The 21,500-nt window shown below is 43.9% G+C and overlaps 1 protein-coding gene across 1 annotated transcript in view; it reads right to left on the reverse strand.

The window, feature by feature from the left end:
• NHLRC2 (NHL repeat containing 2) overlaps nucleotides 1-21,500 on the reverse strand; it is a 58,023-nt gene that overhangs the window by 16,740 nt on the left and 19,783 nt on the right. Inside the window, exons 3-6 of the mRNA XM_084774048.1 lie at nucleotides 20,981-21,436; nucleotides 17,231-17,352; nucleotides 15,441-15,570; nucleotides 302-401 (exon numbers count right to left, since the gene is read on the reverse strand). Of these exons, the coding sequence (XP_084630174.1) occupies nucleotides 302-401; nucleotides 15,441-15,570; nucleotides 17,231-17,352; nucleotides 20,981-21,436 (808 nt within the window). The remainder of the gene's footprint in view (nucleotides 1-301; nucleotides 402-15,440; nucleotides 15,571-17,230; nucleotides 17,353-20,980; nucleotides 21,437-21,500) is intronic.

Consider the following 21,500-nt stretch of genomic DNA (forward strand, 5'->3'; position numbering starts at 1 on the left):
GGTGCTCCTCCCTGCCTTAGACAATAGGTGCAGCCACAATACTTAACCAAGGCTGTGGAACACAAATCCAAGTGAGGAGGAACGTCTTCTGAGTGGCAGCCCTGAGAGCCAGCCAGTGAGCCAGCATCTCCTCCTCCCTATCTCTGCCAGAAGGGCTGGCCCAGCACTCCCCAGTGAGTCTACAGGAGTGAGCAAGAAGAAACCAGTTCCATGCTTTTGCAGGGCTGTGAACATGGTGACTTCTGAAAGGGAACTCTGGGGACTCAGAGGAGCACAGGCCTCCCAGGGCACCGCCACGTACCTTTTCTTTGGCAGTGTGCCAGACTCCAGGAGGAGCGCCCATATCTGATGAGTTCCTGCCATGGCTATCCACAGGATGTCATTTCTTTGGACCTCTGAACCTTTATGAAAATAAATAGCATGTATTATATGCATGTCTGAAGTCCACAGATGACACTGCTTTTTATAAATCGACTGTTTTGAAGATGATTCCTAGCAGATTTGTTCCTACAGATGTAGCTCCTCACCTGCAACAGTTTCACGAGAACCTGAAATTGACGATTTTTTAAAAAATTAAATGCAGTGCTGTTCAGGGTGATAATTCAGTACATGTTTACAATGTGTAATGACAAAATTAAAGCAATTAACATTTCCATTTCCTTAAACCAAATCCACACACTCTTAATAGCAATATGTCAATCTGTATCTCTGGAAATAATGTTTTAAATAGTGATTTAAAAAAATTATGTGGCACAAAAAATGGGCTGACATTCTCTAAGAAACCTCTGGTGATTTCCATCAAAGAAATGATGCTTGTAAGAGCAGTGTGGTGGCACATGCCTGCAGTCCCAGGCTGGGAGGCAGAGGCAGGTGGATGGCTGTGAGTTCAAGGCCAGCCTGGTTTACAAATTGAGTCCAGGACAACCAAGGCTACACAGAGAAACCCTGTCTCGGAAAAAAAAAAAAGAGTACAATATATTGTAATATAGCTGTTTGCCACCATAATTTTACCATTCTACTTTTAGACATTGAATGATGTCACACTTACTATACAGGAACAAAGCTATATTTCTCAGATTAATTCTGTTAACATATTTAATTAGGAGGTATTCTGAAATGACTAAGAAATTTTAACAAAAGTTGTCTGGTGAGACATTATCTTATAGAAAGTTATTTTATTTGTAATTTCTTTAACTTCAAGACTTCTGTGATGAGAAGGGTATTTCTTCCTTAATTAGTAATAGTTTTTAAGTGCCTTTCAATTTATTAACAACAGAAACAACCTATAGTGATGATGGTTCTGAAGTAATTATGGATGCTGTTATTCCAAGCGCTTTCCAAAAGCTCACTACAGTTTTCTCAAAGGCCCACAAGAGGCCTAATGAGCACTGTTAGAAGGTCTAATTCCAGAAGTGACCAGGTGCAGGGAAGTCAGCATGCAAGGTCACCAGCGAGCAAAGGGAGGAACTGGACTCTGGGCCCAAGCTAGCCAAGAAAAAACACACCACCTCAGCCTTGGAGGTGCTGGCCCTTTCTCTGCTCTTTGTTGTTGCTGTTGTCTCTGTGTGGCCCTGGCTGTCCTGGGCTCACTTTGTAGACCAGGCTGGCCTTGAGTTCACAGTGGTCTGCCTGGCTCTGCCTCCCAAGTGCTGTGATTTAAGGTATGCACCCCGACCCCTGGTCCTTTCTCTGCTCTTAACTGCTACACAGTAGAAAATATTTCAGTGTATCCTTCATACACAACCATGCCTGCAGATGCCGGAGGTGCTAGAGGGGACTCTGCTGTCTGTGTATTCTGAGGACTCAGCCTCTGCTTTATCACTTTAAGCCCAGATCAAAAGACCTGTACAATTAATTTTTCAACACACATTGCTTCATCAGTTACTCTAGGGCTAGTCTCTGGGACTATGAAAATGACTAAGTCATCTAAGCTAATAGAATATTCCATTGTTTCAGATGTAATGACTCTCAGATGGAAGCACCCACAGGCAGTGATGCTCCGATGCTAGCCATGAGCAGTAGTTCATGGATCTGGTTCTGACCTTCATAGCCTGTGCATGAGGCAAGCAACAACATGTCTACAAACTCAACAGTCTGGAGACAGTGGCGCTGAGGGTAAGGACTATGACAATGTCTCCCACAGGTCTCCCAATTCAGTAATAAGCATTGACTACGCATGTGCTACAACACAAGACAGCCAACAATGTACTCTGTTTACAGCTGCTCACTTGTGTTAAGGCTGTCACAAATCTAGAGTATAAACTCCTCATATCAAACAATGAAAATGAGTTCAAGTTCCTGATTAGATAGTGGTATCATTAACTAAGGAAATAACAACAAAATAAGACAAAAGCTCCAGTGAGTAATATAAACAAAAGGCACAAATGAATAATGCTCACTTTTACAACATCTGGAATGTTCCCACTCACAATATTCCAAGGCCTGTATTTATCCAGTGGCATGTTTGGACTAAGGCTGAGACTGTAGACAATTATAGTTTGAAGCCCACTACTAAACACTCCTAATTCTCCCTGATGGGACTAAATTATGCACCCGGTGTGCTGACAGGCTCTGAAACAAGAGGACTTGAGGAACAGCCCTTCCATGGCCAAGGAGCCTAACAGTTCAGGGTTTGAATCCTGGCTCCAATTTCTGCCCAGTTTGCTCACCTGTCAAATGAGGCTATGACTGCCCATCTCAAAAGTGGCCAATGGCCAAAGGGTGAGCACCAACTCTGGAGGTGAAGCCACTGCTGTCCCTGCCTATGCAGGGTCCTAGACAACACCTGCAGGCCTTCGCTCCCTCCTTCCTTCCCCTAGGACTCACACCCTCAGCCCCTGGCCCAGGACTCCACTTAGACTTCTTTATTACTTCCGACAACACGGCAAACCTGTGCCACTATCCTCCCAAGTCACCACACTGAAGGGAGCAGAATCTCGCCGCTAATCAGCTTTGCACACGCAACTGACATTGCCTTGCATGTACTCAAGGCCAGGCCAGAACGAATCCTTAATTATTAGTGACTTCTTTTTTCCCCTCTATTTTAAAGACATGTAAGTGTAGTTGGATTATACATCTGTGGATTTCACTTTGATTTTTTTTTCAGATAATTTACAACGGGGTTGGGCTTGAGGGTGGTCTAACAGGGCTAAGAATTCACAAGTTACATATGAAAATACAGCCTTTTAATGTTTCTAGTCATTAGATAACTGATCTATTTTGATAAGGAATACTTTCAAAAGTATTGATGGCAAACGTCATATTTAATGATGAAACACACAACATGAATGAGATAAAAGCGCTATCATTACCTCTCTATAGTATCACATGAAGGTCCCAGCTTGTGGAGTAAAAGCAAAAATAAATGCAAATATTATCAGTGAAACTGCAAGTACCAGCAGGTACAGGATTGTATGTGAGAAATTGCTCCAGAAGGATTGGAATTCACATGTGGAAACGTTTAGGGTGCTGTAAACTCTATCTGCAGACAGATGGTGCATGCCTGTGACAGAGCCAGACAACACCACACCACTAAGTGCACATCTACCCAGGGACGCACGTGTCCTCTTCACCAGCCACCACTATGGAGCACTATCAATGGCCTAGCTTCAATGTTTGTTTCTTGGGTTATAAACCCTGCTGTTCCCCTTACCGATGCTTTCTCTCATGGACCACATACAGTTTACTAGCAAATGCTGTTGGCTGCTCGTCTCAAATGGATGAAGAATTTGATCAGTTTGAACCATTTCCACCTTGATCTGAGGTGCCAATCAGGGGTGACTGGAGAATTATATCTTAACTGTGTTACTCTGTTCACATTTAAAATGAGCCTCTGTCCCTTTTGCTGGGTATGTGGCACACACTTGTATTCCCAGCACTCAGGAAAGTCACAGAGTTAGCTCCACCCAGTCAGTTCCATATGCCAGGCTATGCCACACAAGCAAGACCCTGACTCCAAATAAACAAAAAGAAAAGACAGACAGACAGACACGGCACAGGACAGATGAGACGCTCACTTCCAGCTTCAGGAGTCTTTAGAGCCTGCCCTTAGAGGGAAAGCTTTGCTGCTGCACACCTGATTGAGAGGTCAGCGAGGCCTCTGCTTCTCTACACAGGTCAGGATAGCTGTCTCCTGCACGTGCAAAGGTAAAGTGCGCACATGTCTCTTCTTGGCCTTTGTGCACTGATTTCCTTTAGAACCACAAGTTTAGTGCAGATGCACAGGCTGTGCCCGCTCAGGGTCTCGTCTTGTGGAGCTTTTAAGACCTGAACAGTGGTGAGAGACATAAAAAACCCTCCAGACGACACCCTGTTGAGTACGGTGAGCTTGGGAGTCCTACCATGACCTTCATTTTATAAAACAGAGCTTAAGTATTAACATCTGCACAGCTAGGCCTGAAACTGAGCTCCTCTGTAGTGCACTGTGGGGAGAGCTTGTGTGTCTAGTTCTTTGCTCAGCCCTTTCCCTCTTCCCTCCACTGGCCTCTGACCCTTGTACTAGCCCTAGTCAGGGAACCTGGGTTCATTTAATGCTGAAATGCTCAGACGCACTTGCAGCCTCCAACTCCAGGAAGAGAAACTAGTCTACCCTTTCTAATGTCCAAAAAGTTTTAAAAGGTGAAACATAATTATCAACAAAGATTACTAAAATAAATTTAAAAATAGGAATAAACTCAATAAAAGACATCTGAAAAACACCTTAAATCCCGCTTTGAAAAACCTGACCAGCACCCTCCTGCTGGCCACTGTGAGATCTGCAGGGATAACAGGTCAGCTCCATGGTTCTGAAAGAGCCTATAAAGCTGCCTTCAGCCTCCAGGGAAAGTAGCCAACTGGCACCCTAGGGCACAGGAAAAGACCAATTGCAGCTGTGGGAGGGCATCAGGGAGGCTCCTCACAGTAGGGGAGGTCCTCTGTTAGAGGGGCAGGACAGCAGAGCTGTGGGGGAGGGCAGGACAGCAGGGCTGTGGGGGAGGGCAGGACAGCAGAGCTGTGGGGGAGGGCAGGACAGCAGGGCTGTGGGGGAGGGCAGGACAGCGGAGCTGTGGGGGAGGGCGGGACAGCAGAGCTGTGGGGGAGGGCAGGACAGCAGAGCTGTGGGGGAGGGCAGGACAGCGGAGGACTCTTCTTTTGCCACTGGGCTGCTGGTCTCCCCAGGACTTTGGAGCACCTATGACAGCCAAGCACAAAGTAACAAACAGCAAAGGTCTGTCCTGGAGAGGCAAGCACAGAGAGAATCACCATGTGGCCTCTGGGGAGTGGGATGACAGGACAGAACCCCAAAGGATAAGAATGCCACCAAGAAGAACCCCAGGCAGCGAGACCCCACTTCCTACCTTGGAACCACGGCACCAGCCCAGCTAGAGGAACTAGAAGGCGTCTCTGCACACAATCATCTTAGCAGTGATTAAACCAGTCAAGCAGTGCATCCATCCAAAATGACAGTGACCCACGGCAGCCCAGGAGGATAACTCAGGACCAGCAGCCAACCTGCTGAAAGCCAAGGCAAAGGCTTGACAGCTGCTGGGAGAAAAGCACTTTCCACAGAGAAGACCAAGAGCAAGGGCAGGGAAGACTGCTCAGGAAATGCAGCAGGCCCAGCCTTCCTATCAAGGGAAAATGTCTCCTGAAATGAAGGCTGAACATTTTCTCAGCTCAGGAAAAGGCAAGAAATCAGCATAGTTTAAAAAGAAATTTGGCTTAAAATTTTTTGAAGCAAAATCTGGTAGGCAGGGGCAATGATTTCAAGCCCATGCTTGGTCCCAAAGAAGACTGCCTCTTGGGGAAAATGTCATCAATTTCACTCCTAGGCATTTACCCAGAGAAGTGAGTGAGTTACTACCACAAACAATACAAACTACGAATGTTGATGGAGGCATTCTGTCTTTGTAACTTTTGGCAACTAGAGGCCCCTGAATGCAGTGTGCTGAGCCACAGAGTGGCTGCTTCTCTACAAGAAGCAGGAAACTAGAACCAGGATCTTGACAGTGCCATCCCCGCCATCCACAGTGGAGGAAGGCAGACAGGAAGAGCTGCTGTGAGGAAGCACAAATGGCTGCTGCCAGTGGCTAGAGTGGGGGCGCCACAGAACGATCTGGGGTGAGCCTGACTGCTGTCATAGTTATGTGATTGTATACATCTATCAAAAATCACAGACCTACATAGTGAGAATAAAATTTTCTTTGTGTAAATTTTACCTCATTAACTTGAAACAAGACAATTTACCATATTATGACCGAGAAGCTTCCTCCTGCAGTGGAACTAACATAGAACCCCACAAGTGGCTAACATGTAGAGTGAGAGACTTTGGAGCACTCAGCCCTAAATAGATGTCTTCATAAATCCCTCCCTCAGGCCTCAGGGATTTCTGCAGAAGAGAGTGTGGGAAGACTCTAAGAGCCAGAGGGCTGGATGACTACAAAGAGCAGCATCCTCCAGACGCGACAGGGCTGATGCACATAGGAACCCAGAGACGATGGCTGCCTAGGGCCTGCACAGATTCAAACCAGATGGGGAAGTGCACAGAGCCTCCACCCCTAACCAAGAAGCTACCTGCAACTGGCACTTACTTGCCAAAGAAAACTTAGTGTTCTTCAATGGAGCCTCACTGGGTATACAGGCCAAACTTCAGGATGGCCATGCCCAGCAGTAGACGACCAACACAAAGCAAACTCAATGGGACTTCTGTAGACTTTCTGTGTCTTGTTTTGCTCTGTCGGGGAATTTTTTAATCTTTTGGTCTTATTGGTCTTTTGCTTATAGAATATGGTTTCTGATTTTGTGTATTATTAGTAGTAGTAGTATGTAAGTCTATTAGTGTATGTGTGTACAGTCTGTGTCTGTCTGCCTGTGTATGTATATGTGTGTTGTCTGTGTCTGTGTGAATGTGTATGTACATGAGTGTTGTCTGTGTATGTGTGAGTGTGTATGTATATGTGTGCTGTGTGTGTATGTATGTGTGTTGTCTGTGTCTGTGTGAATGTGTATGTATATGTGTGTTGTCTGTGTATGTGTGAGTGTGTATGTAATGTGTGTTGTCTGTGTGAGTGTGAGTGTGTATGTATGTGTGTTGTCTGTGTCTGTGTGAATGTCTATGTATATATGTGCTGTCTGTGTATGTGTGAGTGTGTATGTACATGTGTGTTGTCTGTGTGAGTGTGAGTGTGTATGTATATGTGTGTTGTCTGTGTCTGTGTGAATGTGTATGTATATGTGTGTTGTCTGTGTATGTGTGAGTGTGTATGTATGTGTGTTGTCTGTGTCTGTGTGAATGTCTATGTATATATGTGTTGTCTGTGTATGTGTGAGTGTGTATGTACATGTGTGTTGTCTGTGTGAGTGTGTATGTATATGTGTGTTGTCTGTGTATGTGTGAATGTGTATGTATATGTGTGTTGTCTGTGTATGTGTGAGTGTGTATGTATATGTGTGTTGTCTGTGTATGTGTGAGTGTGTATGTATATGTGTGTTGTCTGTGTCTGTGTGAGTGTGTATGTACATGTGTGTTGTCTGTGTATGTGTGAATGTGTATGTACATGTGTGCTGCCTGTGTCTGTGTGAGTGTGTATGTATATGTGTGTTGTCTGTGTATGTGTGAGTGTGTATGTACATGTGTGTTGTCTGTGTATGTGTGTGTGTATGTATATGTGTGTTGTCTGTGTATGTGTGAGTGTGTATGTACATGTGTGTTGTCTGTGTATGTGTGAATGTGTATGTACATGTGTGCTGTCTGTGTCTGTGTGAATGTGTATGTATATGTGTGTTGTCTGTGTATGTGTGAGTGTGTATGTACATGTGTGTTGTCTGTGTATGTGTGTGTGTATGTATATGTGTGTTGTCTGTGTCTGTGTGAGTGTGTATGTACATGTGTGTTGTCTGTGTATGTGTGAATGTGTATGTACATGTGTGCTGTCTGTGTCTGTGTGAGTGTGTATGTATATGTGTGTTGTCTGTGTATGTGTGAGTGTGTATGTACATGTGTGTTGTCTGTGTATGTGTGTGTGTATGTATATGTGTGTTGTCTGTGTCTGTGTGAGTGTGTATGTACATGTGTGTTGTCTGTGTATGTGTGAATGTGTATGTACATGTGTGCTGTCTGTGTCTGTGTGAGTGTGTATGTATATGTGTGTTGTCTGTGTATGTGTGAGTGTGTATGTACATGTGTGTTGTCTGTGTATGTGTGTGTGTATGTATATGTGTGTTGTCTGTGTATGTGTGAGTGTGTATGTACATGTGTGTTGTCTGTGTATGTGTGAGTGTGTATGTATATGTGTGTTGTCTGTGTATGTGTGAGTGTGTATGTAGTCTGTGTCTGTGTGAGTGTGTATGTACATGTGTGTTGTCTGTGTATGTGTGAATGTGTATGTACATGTGTGCTGTCTGTGTCTGTGTGAGTGTGTATGTATATGTGTGTTGTCTGTGTATGTGTGAGTGTGTATGTACATGTGTGTTGTCTGTGTATGTGTGTGTGTATGTATATGTGTGTTGTCTGTGTATGTGTGAGTGTGTATGTACATGTGTGTTGTCTGTGTATGTGTGAGTGTGTATGTACATGTGTGTTGTGTGTGTATGTGTGAGTGTGTATGTACATGTGTGTTGTCTGTGTATGTGTGAGTGTGTATGTATATGTGTGTTGTTTGTTTTTTCAAGAGAGAGAAAAAGAAAGGGAGTGGAGTTGTGAGGTGGGGAGACCCTAGGAGTTGCGGAAAGGGGAAGCATAATCAAAGGATACTGTATGGAAAAAAGTCAGTAAAATTATTATATAGAAAAAGATTCTTCTGCCAAATTTTAGATATAAAGATACAGCTATTTTTTAAAATGAAAGTGCACAGGCCACAATGCATGAAATTGATCCCTTTAAACATGCCTACATCATTGGATTACACTTATTTATTTATTTATTTATGGCTGTCCTGGACTTGCTTTGTAGACCAGGCTGGCCTCAAACTCACAATGATCTGCCTGCCTCTGCCTCTCGAGTGCTGGGACTACAGGATGTGCCACCATGCCCACCCCCAGCTTGGATTAGAGTATTAATGGCTGTCATGTAACATATCTAAGCATGTAAGAGCCCAAATACATTTTGTTTATTTACAGACTATCAGCTGGACCATTCCTGCTGGATCCTAAGCGTTAAAGGTGATATAGGAAAAGTGGAGTTTGTATCTAGAAAAATGCTGATTAAAGAGTCAAGGAAGGCTAATTGGATTCAGCACAGTACCCTTTCTATAAATTATTCTGAGCCATAGACCATCTGAAACACTCAGCACTCGAAGGGCTGTGGCCTCTACGAGGAAACACTTTACAGGCATGAGTAGAATCAAGAGAGAACCAAAACACATTCAGGAAATGTGGTAAAACAGCTGCTAAAAGATGAATGCATCATAAATATCAGTATCACACACTGACATTATTATCATATTTAAAGTGATAAGGTGAACTTTACTTTTGTAAATTAACTGTTAATTATTTTTACTTTACTGTAGCAATTGTATAATTAGGTGAAGCTGTGGCACTATTTATAAATACACATATTTAAAAATTACATATATATTTAGAATAACCAATCACTTTAAGTCAATTACTTTGTATGAGTGTTCAGTCTACATGTACACTTGCATGCCAGAAGATGGTATCAGATCACTTTATAGATGGTCATGAGCCACCACTTGGTTGCTGGGAATTGACTCAGGACCTTTGGAAAAGCAGCCAGGCTCTTAACCTCTGAGCCAGCTCTCTACCCCCTGAAGTCTATTTCTGCATGTTGTTACTTAGGCTGAGTTCAGGTACTTATTCAAGCTATCTGTCTTTGTTACTTGACATTTTTTAATGTACCTATTTTTTCTTTAATTTTGTATATATTAATTTAACTTTTAATACATTAATACATATGTAATATAGAAAGTTTACCTAACTAAATCCTATATGCACATGTATGTTCAACCCCAAGAAAGAGCATCATTTGAAGATTCTCAGCATTGCTCTGTGATCACATGTCCTCTTCTTCTGTGATCACATGTCTCTCTTCCTCTGTGATCACATGTTCCCCTTCCTCTGTGATCACATGTTCCCCTTCCTCTGTGATCACATGTCCTTCTTCCACTGTGATCACATGTTCCCCTTCCTCTGTGATCACATGTTCCCCTTCCTCTGTGATCACATGTCCTTCTTCCACTGTGATCACATGTCCCCCTTCCTGTGATCACATGTTCTCTCCCTCTGTGATCATATGTCCCCCTTCCTCTGTGATCACATGTCCCTTTCCTCTGTGATCACATGTCCCCCTTCCTCTGTGATCACATGTCCTCTCCCTCTGTGATCACATGTCCTCTTCCTCCGTGATCACATGTCCCCCTTCCTCTGTGATCACATGTCCTCTTCCTCTGTGATCAAATGTCCTCTTCCTCTGTGATCACATGTCCTCTTCCTCTGTGATCACATGTCCTCTCCCTCTGTGATCACATGTCCTCTTCCTCTGTGATCACATGTCCTCTTCCTCTGTGATCACATGTCCCCTTCTTCTGTGATCACATGTCCTCTTCCTCTGTGATCACGTCCTCTTCCTCTGTGATCACATGTCCTCTTCCTCTGTGATCACATGTCCCCCTTCCTCTGTGATCACATGTCCTCTCCCTCTGTGATCACATGTTCCCTCTTCCTCTGTGATCACATGTCCCCTTCCTCTGTGATCACATGTCCCCCTTCCTCTGTGATCACATGTCCTCTCCCTCTGTGATCACATGTCCTCTTCCTCTGTGATCACATGTCCTCTTCCTCTGTGATCACATGTCCCCTTCTTCTGTGATCACATGTCCTCTTCCTCTGTGATCACATGTCCTCTTCCTCTGTGATCACATGTCCTCTTCCTCTGTGATCACATGTCCCCCTTCCTCTGTGATCACATGTCCTCTCCCTCTGTGATCACATGTTCCCTCTTCCTCTGTGATCACATGTCCCCTTCCTCTGTGATCACATGTCCCCCTTCCTCTGTGATCACATGTCCTCTCCCTCTGTGATCACATGTCCTCTTCCTCGGTGATCACATGTCCCCCTTCCTCTGTGATCACATGTCCTCTCCCTCTGTGATCACATGTCCTCTTCCTCTGTGATCACATGTCCTCTTCCTCTGTGATCACATGTCCTCTTCCTCTGTGATCACATGTCCTCTTCTTCTGTGATCACATGTCCTCTTCCTCTGTGATCACATGTCCCCCTTCCTCTGTGATCACATGTCCTCTTCCTCTGTGATCACATGTTCCCTCTTCCTCTGTGATCACATGTCCTCTTCCTCTGTGATCACATGTCCTCTCCCTCTGTGATCACATGTCCTCTTCCTCTGTGATCACATGTCCCCCTTCCTCTGTGATCACATGTCCTCTCCCTCTGTGATCACATGTCCTCTCCCTCTGTCATCACATGTCCTCTTCCTCTGTGATCACATGTCCCCCTTCCTCTGTGATCACATGTCCTCTCCCTCTGTGATCACATGTCCTCTTCCTCTGTGATCACATGTCCCCCTTCCTCTGTGATCACATGTCCTCTCCCTCTGTGATCACATGTCCTCTCCCTCTGTGATCACATGTCCTCTCCCTCTGTGATCACATGTCCTCTTCCTCTGTCATCACATGTCCTCTTCCTCTGTGATCACATGTCCCCCTTCCTCTGTGATCACATGTCCTCTCCCTCTGTGATCACATGTCCTCTCCCTCTGTGATCACATGTCCTCTCCCTCTGTGATCACATGTCCCCTTCCTCGGTGATCACATGTCCCCTTCCTCGGCGATCACATGTCCTCTTCCTCTGTGATCACATGTCCTCTTCCTCTGTGATCATATGTCCCTCTTCCTCTGTGATCATATGTCCCTCTTCCTCTGTGATCACATGTCCCTCTTCCTCTGTGATCATATGTCCCTCTTCCTCTGTGATCACATGGCCTCTCCCTCTGTGATCACATGCTCTCTTCCTCTGTGATCACATGTCCTCTCCCTCTGTGATCACATGTCCCTCTTCCTCTGTGATCACATGCCCTCTTCCTCTGTGATCACATGTCCTCTTCCTCTGTGATCACATGTTCCCTCTTCCTCTGTGATCACATGTCCTCTTCCTCTGTGATCACATGTCCTCTTCCTCTGTGATCACATGTCCTCTTCCTCTGTGATCACATGTCCCCTTCTTCTGTGATCACATGTCCTCTTCCTCTGTGATCACATGTCCTCTTCCTCTGTGATCACATGTCCTCTTCCTCTGTGATCACATGTCCCCCTTCCTCTGTGATCACATGTCCTCTTCCTCTGTGATCACATGTCCTCTTCCTCTGTGATCACATGTCCTCTTCCTCTGTGATCACATGTCCTCTTCCTCTGTGATCACATGTCCTCTTCCTCTGTGATCACATGTCCCTCTTCCTCTGTGATCACATGTCCCCTTCCTCTGTGATCACATGTCCCCCTTCCTCTGTGATCACATGTCCTCTTCCTCTGTGATCACATGTCCTCTTCCTCTGTCATCACATGTCCTCTTCCTCTGTGATCACATGTCCCCCTTCCTCTGTGATCACATGTCCTCTTCCTCTGTGATCACATGTCCCCCTTCCTCTGTGATCACATGTCCTCTTCCTCTGTGATCACATGTCCTCTTCCTCTGTGATCACATGTCCTCTTCCTCTGTGATCACATGTCCTCTTCCTCTGTGATCACATGTCCTCTTCCTCTGTGATCACATGTCCTCTTCCTCTGTGATCACATGTCCCTCTTCCTCTGTGATCACATGTCCCCTTCCTCTGTGATCACATGTCCCCCTTCCTCTGTGATCACATGTCCTCTTCCTCTGTGATCACATGTCCTCTTCCTCTGTCATCACATGTCCTCTTCCTCTGTGATCACATGTCCCCCTTCCTCTGTGATCACATGTCCTCTTCCTCTGTGATCACATGTCCCCCTTCCTCTGTGATCACATGTCCCCCTTCCTCTGTGATCACATGTCCCCTCTTCTTTTCAGAAATCACTAGTGTAGGGTTTTGTCTTTTCCTTCCTTCTTTTTAGGTTTAGGTGTGTGTGGGTGGATCTCCCAATGTCTCACCTGTCCTAACTTTTCCAGGGAGCTCACTGAGTTCCTTCCTCACACTCTGTCCTGTCCACACTGTTGAATGTCTGTGTTCCATTGATACACACTAGACAGAAGCTACTGCTTAAGAATACGACAAAACAACCCCTTTTCAAGTTTTCTTCCTGATAGTTCGGTCTTCTCCCACTTCTTGAGTTAGGGTAGAATTTAAGGAAGTTTTATAAAATTTTGGAGACATTAGAAAAGAACTTAAGGGCTGGAGAGATGGCTCAGAGAATAAGAGCACTGACTGCTCTTCCAAAGGTCATGAGTTCAATTCCCAGCAACCACATGTTGGCTCACAACCATCTATAATGCAATCTGTATACATAACAAATGAATAAATTTTTAAAAAGAAAAGAAAAGAACTTAAGAGGAACCACGTCCCTGGGCTTTCCAGAGTTTCCACTGTCATCTGTTGGGGCCAGTTACATAAGCTTATGATGCAAACACACCCACACTGATCTGGATGGCAAGGCTGCGCATGCTCTGATAGAAGACTACTGTAAAGGAAGACACAATAAAAAGGCAAGTAGCTCAGTCAATGGTTCAATGTATGGACAATATAATTTTTTCAGCCCTCATTTTTATTTCTTTATACCATGGTTTGAGAAAATAAAAGCAATTTATCTGAGGTGGTTAACAAACAAACAAACAAACAAACAGGCCAGTAGGAGCTGCTTAAAGAAAAAGCTCTATTCTTAACCGGGAGACTGGCTAGCTGGCTGTGGTGGTACACATCTACAGACACAAGCACCCTATGCTTAGGTAGCCTAGGCTACATATAAGTATCTGGTGACTGTGTCTTAAAAACTACCAACAACAGAACAGAGAAACTGACTTTGAAATATACATTTATATTTCTTAAAATTATACAAACATGTGCCATCATTTTATTTCTTTCTATCAGCAGTTCTGAACCTGTGGGTTGTGACCCCAAAGGGGTCACTTATCAGACATCCTGCATATCAGATATTTACATATTTACTCATACTGCAAAAGATGTGGACTTGAGACACAGCTCCGGGCAAGTCCAGGCCAGCTCAGGCTGGGCTGACTCCTCCCCAACACCACTTGTGTGTAAGAGACAGAGGCTTAGGTTTGATGAGTCTGCCTAACATGGCATCACTGTGATAATTACTAATAGATACAGAAGACACAGCAGCAAATGTGAACATCAGAAACTCCATCACTATATTAACTACTGGCTATGAATCTGACATAGAACGCATAAAGTTTTCCTTCTCTTGAGAGACAACACTAGCATAGCAAAGCAAGAATTCCAAATGTGCAGCCATTCAAATGAGCCAAGATCACAGAACCATTTAGTTTCAAGTTCCACTTCCCGTGTATCCTGCTTTCTCTATGTCTGACACCGTCAACCATGTCAGCGCTGCTCAGCACCAACGACAAGAACACCAGTGTTTCTCTTAGAATGCACACACGGGCAATAGAGTCCACAGAGACAGCAAGTCTCATTTATTACCAGCATCTGCCTCACTCAGTAGGGTGAGATTCTGTAATTAAGCAAAAGATGCTATCCTATTTGAAAAGTTTTTTAAAAATGAAAAAGATAGGGTGGCTTCCTCTTCGACATCTACTAGAGTAAGCAAGGGCACTGTGAAGCAGTAAGTAGCTCCAGATAATCTCTGCAGTTCCTGAAATCACAATCCTATCTGTCTACAAATAGTTAGTTAGAGCTACATCAATTGAAGATGCAGGTCAGATGAGATTGTTTAAATTAGAACTCTCATCCAAGAGCGGGCCAGCTAACCAGCCATCACTGTCTTTTCTGAAAAGTATAGGATAACGGTATACATAACATGTATTTTATTTGTCTATATTATGGTTCCCTTTGTTTTACACAATCAGGATACTTCAAGCCATTAAGTACAAATATATAAAACAAGTTACATATTACATAATTAATCCAAATAAAAATTTCAAGACTATTTTTCATTTAAAAAAAATTAGAAAAGACTGGGTTTTGGGGGAGGAGGGTTCAAGACAAGATTTCTTTCTATAGCCCTGGCTGTCCTGAAACTTGTTTGGTAGACCAGGCTGACCCCAGACTTAGATCTGCCTGCCTCTGTCTTTCAAGTGGGATTAAAGGCATGCACCACCTTCTGTTGCACCACTGTCATAGAAAGGGATTTTTAAAAATTATTTTATTTTTTTGGCATTTTGCCTGTAAGTGTGTCCGTGTGAGGTTGTCAGATCTTGGGAGAGAACGTTGTAATCTGCCATGTGGGTGCTGGGAATTGAAGGTACTGTGGAAGAGAAGTCAGTGCTCTTAACCTCTGAGCCATCTCTCCAGCCAAGAAAGGCCTTTCTCATACCTGAGACTCCAAGCACGACGTCCCAAGGGGAGCTGAGAGGCTGCTTTTCGCCCTCTTCTCCGCCTTCCGTATCTGTTCCTTGAATGCCGACGCCAGCGACAGTGCTCACCTTCTCAGTGTCCAGGTCAATCTATAAAAATTCAGTACATCTTTTCTTCAACGCCTGTTACTTCTGTTTTCAATATGTGCATAATTCCAATGGAGCATCCAGCATTCTGAAGCAGTGCTTTAGAAGGCTGACGGTGGAGGACTTGTCACTCACATGTATACAACTCTCCCTCTCAGCTCCTAGTCCTGGGAAGGAAGGGTGAGCACACCTTACCCCGCAGAGCAGCCGTGGAGAGCCAAGCAGAGTGAATGCAGATAAGCATATTAAAATGGTTATCTACAGTTTGCTCACGTGAGGGAATAGCTAGGGGAGTTAGGAAAGCGAGCCATAAAGAATCTATACATTAATAAAGAAATTATTCTGAACAAAAGAAGGTGAGTGTGGAACAGCGATGCCTGTGAGTGTGGCTGTAAGAGGTGATGAGCTTAGACCTGGGCGAGTGAGGTCTTCAAAATAACATACAGTGACTATTTCTGTGAAAAGCGAAAGAAAGCTGCAGCTACACTTCCTGCCTCCACAGTCACGAAGTCACGTCACACAGAGGGATACTATACTGCCTTCTATGATTACTTTGACATGGCAGCTTGTCCAGTACAGGGCCGCATAGACTGTGATGCAGGGGAGTGGACACAGCTAGCAAGGGGTAAGTGCTGCCCGTGGTGTCTCAGTGAGTGATCAGATGTCCATGACACGGTGACAGTATTAAGGAGCAGCTCCCAGAGAAAATTACTCAGAAGCACTGACTTTTGAGTTCACTAATTAAAATCACATCATTTTTCTGTACCCTACACACATTAAAGAAGCACTGCCTTAAAAAGGGGGTTCATAATCAATAACTATGCCCCAGCTGTGTCAACAACATATTTGCACATTGAAGTATATAGGAAGAGCTTCCAAGACTCAAGAAACACACACACACACAAAAACACATCCTCTTTATTTCCTTAAGTAACAATATATAATTATAAAAATAAATTCATAAATGTTTCATTAAACATATATAATTCATTAATAAACTTACTTAACAAATATCTATTAAACATTTTAACAGACCAGCTCCTACTCAGCAGCAAAGAAAAAACATTGCTTTACTAAGCTACAGTGCAGTGGATACCAGCACATATATTATGTGATAACTCTGTCGAATGAATGAAGATAAATGTCAATGCTGAATGAAAGTCAACTATCAGAAACATTGTGTTTACATAACAAGGTGCACTACAGGCACTTATTTTCCAAATTGACAACAGCTTAGTGATCAATAGACCATATCAAAATCACTACTGGTAGAAAATGTTTAAAATAACTGTGTTTATCTATAATGAAATATGACAGTCATATCATTTCTGTGATTAATATGGAATAAAACCTGCAAAACACTGTTTTAAAAATTCTATTTGTTTAAAAAAATTATCTAGAAATAGTTTTTGAAGTCCAAAATTGCAAAAGTATACTGATAGAGAATTTTCCTGAAACCTTGCATGTTTTCCTTTCCCTTTCTTTCTCTCTCCCTCCTTCCCTCCTACGCTTTCTTCTTTCTTAGTATTTAGGGCCTGTGTAGGCCAGCCTGGGCCTGTGTAGGCCAGCCTGGGCCTGTGTAGGCCAGCCTTGGCTCCAACTTACTATATGACCAAGGACGACCCTGGAAGTATTAAAACTTTAACTTAAAATGGAAAATTACCTTTCTTATGAGGTGGTTTTCAGTGTCGGCCACATAGATGACATTATTCACTATAGCTACACCCTGTGGAGAATTAAAAGACGATTCTGAAAACATTCCATCTTTCCTTCCAGGATTAGGTCCTAAAAGACAAGATAGTTGTGAGATATTTCTTTCTTTCTTTCTTTTCACATTAAAAAAGCAACTTCAAAGTAATATCCTCCAAATAAATAATTTAGAAACTTGCATTTAAGCTAGGTGGTGGTGTCTCATGCTTTTAATCCTAGCACTTGGGAGGCAGAGGCAGGAGGATCTCTGTGAGTTCGAGGCCAGTCTGGTCTACAAAGTGATTCCAGGACAGCCAGGGCCACACAGAGAATCCCTGCCTAGAAAAACAACAACAAAAAGAAAAAAATTAGTGATGCTGGCATTTAAAAAATAAATAACATAGTAATTCAGTACTTCTATCTGAAATTCAAAATGTGGGGCAGGAGAGACGGGTCAGCTGTTAAGAGTGCTGGCTACTTTTCTGGAGGACTGGATTCAACCCCCAGCACCCTCATGGCAGCTCACAACTAGCTGTAACACCAGTCCTAGGGGGATATGATGACCTCTTCTGGCCTTGGAGGGTACTGCACACACATGGTGCACAGACACGTGCACGCAAGACATCATACACATAAAAAAAATTTAATCATTAAAAATTTTTAAATGAAACTGCTTGCCACCTTCAATTTCTGTTTCCATTGGTTTGGGGCTTATAGTGGGCTCTAGTGAAGTCCAGTAGCATATAGAACAGAGAATAATTTTAAAAGCATTTTAAATACTTGCTACCTAGACTAGAAAGATAAAAATAACTTTAACCTTTCAGCAGCTATAAAGATAATTTTTAAAAACCTGATTTATTTTATGTGTGCATGTTTGTCTATATGTATGTATAATAAGCACCATGTGTGTGCCTGGTACCCACAGAGGTCGGAAGAGGCTGTCAGATCTCCTGAAACTACAATTACAGGTGGTTGTTAACTGTCACATGGTGCTGGGAATGGAGCCCAAGCCCTCTGACAGAATAAGTGCTCTAACCACTGGACACCTCTCTAGCCCCACAGGATGATTTAAAAAACAAAAAACAATTTTGGACAATAGACTCCTGTGACAATAAAAACAAAACCACACTCTTTCTCTAGGAAAGCACTCCTACTCAGAGCTGCTGTCAGTAGCCCTAGCCTTGAGAGCCACGTCTTCTTGAGTCACGAAGCGCAGGTAACACTCCTTCCCTCCTGGGGTTTCTCTGTCATAAAGCCATGTAACATGGCAGGCTTATGGTAAGACAGGCAGACTGACTCTGGCCTAATGGCTGTCCTCTCAGGTTTTGGAACACCACAGCTCCAAGGAGGAACAGTTTGGCATGGTCCCACCCAGCTGCTGCTGCTCACAGGCTCTCAGTCAGTGCTCACAGACTCCTCTGCAGACTATACCTGGAGGCTAGGGCACGCATGCAAGTCCCAGTGCCTCCCTGCGCTTACTCCTCTAGCTGGTGGCCTGGGTACATACTTTAAGTCTTAGGTTCACTTCTGTAAAACAGAACTAACAATGCCTGGGTTCACAGCGTTACAGGAATGGAAATAAGGACATGCGGGCAGTGTGCTTAGAGTGCAGCCAGGGACACGGCTTGCCATCATTACTGTTAATACTATTATTATTTTTAACATTATGAATTTTGCAGAAAAAAATGGATGGGGGAAGAGCTCTATGGCACTTCAGATCTGAAGATATGGAGCACTGCAACCGTCTGAATGCCATGAGGCATTGCCAGAGTAAGTGCCTTAGAAACCTGACAATACTACACTACCACAGACAAACTCTGTCAGTCACATGAAATCAATACTCCTTGAAAATATGTGACCAAAGGATTCTTTTAAAAAACTTATCTGGGGCCTAGCAAGTTGGTTCTCCAAGTGAAAGAGCTTGCTCGCAAGCCTAGCTACCTGAGTCTGACCGTCTGACCCATCTGATGGAAGGAAGACCTGACTCCTGTGCGCTGCCTCCTGACCACTACGCAGGACACACAGCACCCTTGTGCTTCTCAACACACAACAAACAAATACAAGAAGTGATAACAGGAGGCAGGAAGACTGCTGTGAACTCAAGGTGAGACTGGGATACAGTGAGTTCCAGGCCCACTTGAGCTAGAGACAGACTGTCTAAAAACCATCAAGTTCAGGAATATGTCAAGAGACAGCAGTATTCTTAGAGGCATGGTGACACACGCCTTTAATCCCAGCTCAAGAGGCAGAGGCAGGTATAGCTCTGTGAGTTCCAGAGCAGTCAGAGCTACATAGAGAAAGAGTTCCAGGCCAAGCAGAGGTGCACAGTGAGACCCTGTGTCAAAAAGAAGAACACTAACCTACCCCACTTTGAATGGTATAGCATAGCAGATCTGGGTGGGAATGGCTCATCTGGTGAGGTACAGGCACATTACCATGAGGGTCTAGTTTGGACTGCCAGTGTACACCGGAAGTCAAACACGGTTGTATACACTTTAATCCCAGAAGGCAGATTTGTGTGAGCTGAGGCCGGTCTGGTCTACATAGAGAGTTCCAAGCTACCTAGGACTTTAAAACACGTAGACTCTGTCTTAAAACAGCAACAAGAGCAACGCAATGTGGTAGGCTAGAGAGGTGAAGCAAGCAAACCTCTGGAATTCAAAGGTCAGCAAACTGGCCAAACCAATAAGCTTCAGAGAAACCCTGTCTCAGAAGATAAGGCGGAGAGCAACTGAGGAAAACACACACTGTCAACCTCTGGCTTCCGTGCACATGTGCACGTAAGCATATATAGATACCACACACACCAAAACCCATAAGGACCAGTTAAATTCAAGACATTTTTCAAATAACAATTCTCCTACCTGCCTGTTACAACTAAAAATACCAAGTAGCCCAAATTAAAAAAAGCTCCACAAAAACTATATTAAAAAAAAAAAACTCCACAAAACAACACAAACGCTAATAAAAACAATAAACAATGACACAGGAGATGAGAAAATCTCGGCACTACTCCCAGGAGGCACAGGGCTGCCCTCCTCCTGTCAAGGGGGATGGGCTGCAGGAGGTGGTGGTCCTTCGCTCTGACTAACTTGCAGTGTGTCAGTTCAGCCCAGACAAGCAGATCCGGCCGATGTACTTGGGAGATGTTAGCAGTCTGCAGACGGGAGCTAGAGCATGCTCTCACCCACGGCAGGGAGATGTGCACTGAGATGGGCTGTGTGTGCACGGAAAGGAAAGGGGGCCAGAAGTGTGCTGTAGTTCTTAAGGACAAGTGAAGAAAAAAGGATATTACGTACGAGCCTTAGCCTGTTTACTTTATAGTCTGAATATCAAGTTTCTTAGTCACTGTCTTGAAAACTATATGGACATGTTTTCTCAGAGAAAAAAACATGACATTTCCATTTAAGATGAATGTCATTGACCTAAAATCTTGGTATATATTTCCAAAAACAAATAAATGTGACATTTTTTATTAAAAAACAGGATGGAACACACGAATACACCTAAAAACAATATAACTTAATGATTTGCTCCTTATACTGTGGAGCTTCTGGGCACTGTTTGTTCTGAAGAGGACAGGAGGTTAACTCAGACGCAGACTAAATAACAAAATCACTCGGTGATAGAGTCACCAGGCAATTCAGGCTGCCTTGGTGTGTTTACTTGAGCTATTTTTAAAGTGAAAAAGGTCCTGCACAGCACGATCAGAGGTGAGCCTTACCTCCAATACTGCACTCGATCTGCCCGTTCTTCTGAATGACCAAGATCCTGTGGTGCCCAGTGTCTGCCACCACCAATCTACCAGTTGCGTGGTCTGCTGCTACTTTGCCAGGGAACAGCAGCGGTGAAGGCGGCAGAGACTCTTTAAAGAGTTTTATCCCAATTGTTCCGTCTCTGATCTGTCCTCTGTCTTTGTAATACTTTAAAGCAATAGAAGTATATGAAAACAGTTTATCTTTGTGTCCCTCTCCAATCAAAGAAAACAACATGTTCCCACGAGGTCCCAGTATGACCAGTGTTGGCCAGCAGGAGACTTCAAGTTCCTGCCAAAGGCTGGCGTCCCTGTCATTGACCACAGGGTGAGTGATGTCGTATCGAAGGACAGCACTCTTGATATTGTCCAGGACCTTTTCATTTGGAAACTTAGCTGAGTGAACACCGACAATCAGAAGGCCATCTGAAAAGAGAAGGTATATGTTAACCATCACGGATTACAAATCATAATCCACATAATAGAGTTT

Source organism: Acomys minous (genome assembly GCF_964271855.1).
Source record: "Acomys minous genome assembly, chromosome: 2".
NCBI classification, from domain to species: domain Eukaryota; kingdom Metazoa; phylum Chordata; class Mammalia; order Rodentia; family Muridae; genus Acomys; species Acomys minous.